Source organism: Corvus kubaryi, unplaced genomic scaffold (genome assembly GCF_017639235.1).
Source record: "Corvus kubaryi isolate FWS band 111438036 unplaced genomic scaffold, C.kubaryi_AGA036_p1.0 split3-37304, whole genome shotgun sequence".
In the NCBI taxonomy this organism is placed as follows: domain Eukaryota; kingdom Metazoa; phylum Chordata; class Aves; order Passeriformes; family Corvidae; genus Corvus; species Corvus kubaryi.
In genome coordinates this window covers 3720559-3724331 of record NW_024582087.1, presented here as the reverse complement: position 1 = coordinate 3724331, position 3773 = coordinate 3720559, and the positions used below count along the sequence as shown (strand labels likewise).

The 3773-nt window shown below is 53.4% G+C and overlaps 1 protein-coding gene across 1 annotated transcript in view; it reads left to right on the top strand.

The window, feature by feature from the left end:
* The window catches only part of CUNH1orf109 (chromosome unknown C1orf109 homolog), a 2447-nt gene extending 570 nt beyond the window's left edge, over positions 1-1877 (top strand). The window contains exons 2-5 of the mRNA XM_042015368.1: positions 4-189; positions 256-435; positions 529-647; positions 1025-1877. Coding sequence (XP_041871302.1) covers positions 4-189; positions 256-435; positions 529-647; positions 1025-1092 — 553 coding nt within the window. The 3' untranslated portion in view covers positions 1093-1877. The remainder of the gene's footprint in view (positions 1-3; positions 190-255; positions 436-528; positions 648-1024) is intronic.
* The last annotated feature ends 1896 nt before the right edge of the window (positions 1878-3773 follow it).

Sequence of the window (3773 nt, the reverse complement as noted above, 5' to 3'; positions counted from 1 at the left end):
AAGGGCGGCTCTGGCCGCCTGGGCCCCGCTGCTGGGCGCGCTGGCCGCGCTGGCGGCGCAGATGCGGGCGGTGCGGCGACTGCCGTGGGTCGCGACGCCGCTCGGCGCCTTCCCGGAGCTGCGGGCGCGGCTGTGGCAGAAGCAGCGCGGCGCGGCCGAGGCGCTGATGGAGCAGCTGGGCGGGCGGCGGTGAGGTGGCGGCTGGGGCCGGGCGGGCAGGGGGCGAGGGCCCGGCTGACCCCGCTGTGCCGGCAGGGAGGAGCTCCGGGCCGTGCGGGACGCCGCGGGGGCCGCCGCGGCCGCTGTGCTGCGGCTGTACGAGGAGCGGGCGGCCGAGCTCGGGCTGGCGGGGGTTCTGCGACGCGGCCCGCGCTGCCCCTCGCTGGCCGACGTGTTGGAGGGGCTGCAGGACGTGGAGCGCTACTACCGGCACCTGTATCCTGCTGGGGTCTCTGGGCAGCGCTGGGGGGTGTTAGGGACAGCGCTGGAGGGGCCATTTTCTCGTTGTGGTCCTTACCAGGCACGAAGGTACTTGGAGAGCAAACTGCTGTTGCAGCGCCTCAGCTTGGGCAGCCTGGCAGACATGGAAGCCCTCCCGCAGTCCTGGGAGAGGATTTTGGAACGCTACAAAGAAGACGTCATTCAAGGTAGCTCCGTGTACAAAGACCCGAGGAGTCTTTCCCAGGGCTCCGTGCTGATGTCCCCTGGGAACAGCACACAGACCTGGCCGTGCTGGCTGTGCTGGTCTCAGCAGCAGTGGGTGACCCCACTCAGTTGACCTTTGTGACCTTCTCTGAAATCTTGGTCAGCTTCAGTTGAAAGTACTCACCATCACACCTGGACGCAGCTGGAAGCACCATCCTCCCTCACAGTGTAGCAAGGGCTCAGTGACCCATTTCACTGCTCAGTCAGTTTTACCTACGCTTTTTTTTATTGCCTTTAGAAACAAGTTAGGTTTTTGGGAGTACAGAATACAGGTAAAGTACATTAAGCTGACAGGGTTGTTGTTTTCTCTCCAACTTAGATACGCTCCTGAAGGTCTCACTGTTTGTGGACAACCATCGGGAGGTGAGCTGCTCACCTGGCTCCTGACAGGGCAGCAGGGACTGGCACTCACCAGCTTCTGGCGTGCTCTGGGATGCTGCAAAGGGAATGAGGAACTGAGGGAGCTCTTCTGGTGCTTTTTGGAAGCTGAGTGAGTTGATTCTTGGCCTCAGCATGAAATGCTTGAATTGTGCCATTTTCGAGTGGAAATGGCCTTTGTGTCTGAAGAAGGGGCTGAGCTGAAAAAGCCATGAGAATAAAAGAAAGTCACCTCCAGCTGTGGAACTTGTCCTTTCCTACTCCTGACATGGATGTTTTGTATCATGGAAAAAATATTGATACTTACTTACATGATGTGCTGCAGATGTGTAACAGAGTCCTTCAGGCTGGTGCCATGAAAGATATTTGGGGTCCGTTCTTACAAATAAAGAAAAGATGTCAGATTAGGGCTTACAAACAGTAGTCGCCTCATGTCCTTGAGCAGTGTGTTTGCATTCATCCCACCTGGGCATGGAGTAGAAAGGAGCAAATCTGGCTTGAAAATGTAATTATGGAGGTACATGGATGCCTGAGTTCTGACATGGGCAGTTTTCAAGGATGTTAACAGTACACTGCTTTGTTACCTCTGCCAGAGCCCACTGAAATCAGTCTTAAAACATCACTCTCTGGTAGCAGCTGCTGCCAGTTCAGGGACACCTTTTGTTGGCCATGGCACTGATCCTCTGAACGTTCCCGGGAAGCAGTGGGATATTGATGTTTGTCTCTAAATAACGTATTTGGTAAGGAGCTGCAGCTTCTCAGAGAAAGCCAATAAAGAATTGCATTGGACACATTGTGGGTGTGTTTGTGCTCACGTTTCTGTGTCTCCAACCTGGGCTGTCCCTGCGGCCACCTGAGGGCACTGCGTGACCTGCGAAGAGCGGTGGTGGGGGCAGCAGATGGGGTGGGAGCAGATCGGGGTGCCAGGGGTGGGAAAGTGCTGGCTTGGGGCTGAGGCTGCCAGTGCTCCCATCAGGGATAGGGGCTTCATGAGGTAAGGCTTCACACACAGTTCTAGGTGTAAAGAAAACCACCTGCAGAGAAAACTGCTGTCCTGCTCCTGGCGCTGGGTGCTCTGCCCAGGGTGGAGGTGAGATGGGTTCTGCTCCTGGCAGGGCTCAGGGTCCTGGTGGGGGCTCATGTGGCTGTACAGCCTTGTGCTCCTTACACAGGGTTTGAAGTGTGCCAAGGCTGATGCCTCAGAGTGAATCAGGGATGTCATCCTTGCTCAGGCCTTGATGTATCATCACAAACCAACAGATCACGGTGTGCTTGGATACAGAATTGTCTTTACATGTGCACATGCTATACAACCCTTCCACACCCCTCTGCTGTCAGCCTCTCTTCAGGACAGCTGCACAATGAACAAATGGGTTTAAATGCTGGAAGATGTTCAACACAGTTCAGTGGTGGCCCTTCTGCTTCTCCCAGATGTTTGGCCCCTGACGTCTGTCTTTGTGCTGACAACAGATGAAAGTGCTTAGGGAACTTCCTGCATTGAAAGTGGCTATGCCCTGACTGACTGAAATAGGGTGAAGGAGGTGCTCATTGAAGTTTTGGTGTGATTAATTGCTCTGTGCTGTTCCTGGTTGATGGGCCATCTCATCTGTTGCATTTGTCTGCAGTGTTCTGCAGGGTGCGAGTGAGTCTCTGCATCAGAGCACTCTAAGTGGGATCAGCTGTGGGCTTGTTCCATTCCAGATCTGGATGTTCTGTCAGGATGGCTGCCAGGGGCCCCATTGCTAACAAGGACATGGTTCCTTGCATGCGCAGAGCTCCCTTCAGTTGCCATTTGCCTGGGAGGCACTGGGGATTTGAAGGTTCCCCCACGAACACAGCCAGGGTGGGCATTCAGTCTTTCAGTGGTGCACTTGTCAGCAGGCAGGTGGAAAGGCCCCTCCTGCTCCTCCTTGCCTGGCAGCCTGCATGGCTGAGTCAGACACCTGTGTGCAGCATGGGGATGTCTCTGGGTGCTGGATTTCAGCACCTTCCTGAGTACCGGGACAGGAGGGAGGTGAGTGAGAGCAGCACCTGCTGCTCCAGCTGCCTGGGGAGCCAAATGTGGGGTCAGGGACTCCAGGCTGTGCTGCACCGTAGTGGGGCTGTGGGTAAGGCAACCCTAAGGGCTCTGAGACCAACTGGTAAAAAATATGTAACCATAAAAATAAATCCAAGTACCTTTATTTTTGGAATAGAGCTCTTAAAGTATTCTTGCATGGAGATCTGTCTTTGAGGAATGCAATAAAGTGCAGCTGGAGCTCCCTTAAAGGTTAAAGGAAAATTGTCAGGAAACACAAAGCTCACGCTTTGATTTTCAGCTTTACCTCCTGCTAACTCCATTGGAAAACAGTTATTCTTCACTTACAGGAAAAACACAAACTAAATTCAGTTATTAAATTCAAATACCCACAAACATTTATAAGGAGCACCTGACTCGTATATGGTTGTTTTGTTTTCTCCCACAAGGGTGAGTGTTGGCTTCTGGTGCAGTGGGACCTTTGCAGTTCTGCTCAGATATGGGGACCTGCTGTTGGTAACACCAGACTTCCAAAACAAATGCAAAAGCTTTGCTTCAGCATAAGCTCATGGATTTGAAACAGATTCCAAAACTGAGTGTATTACAAGAGTTCACAGTTATGGAAAAGACAAAAGATTTGGCACCTGAACTGAAGTGTAAAAAGTGACTCGGA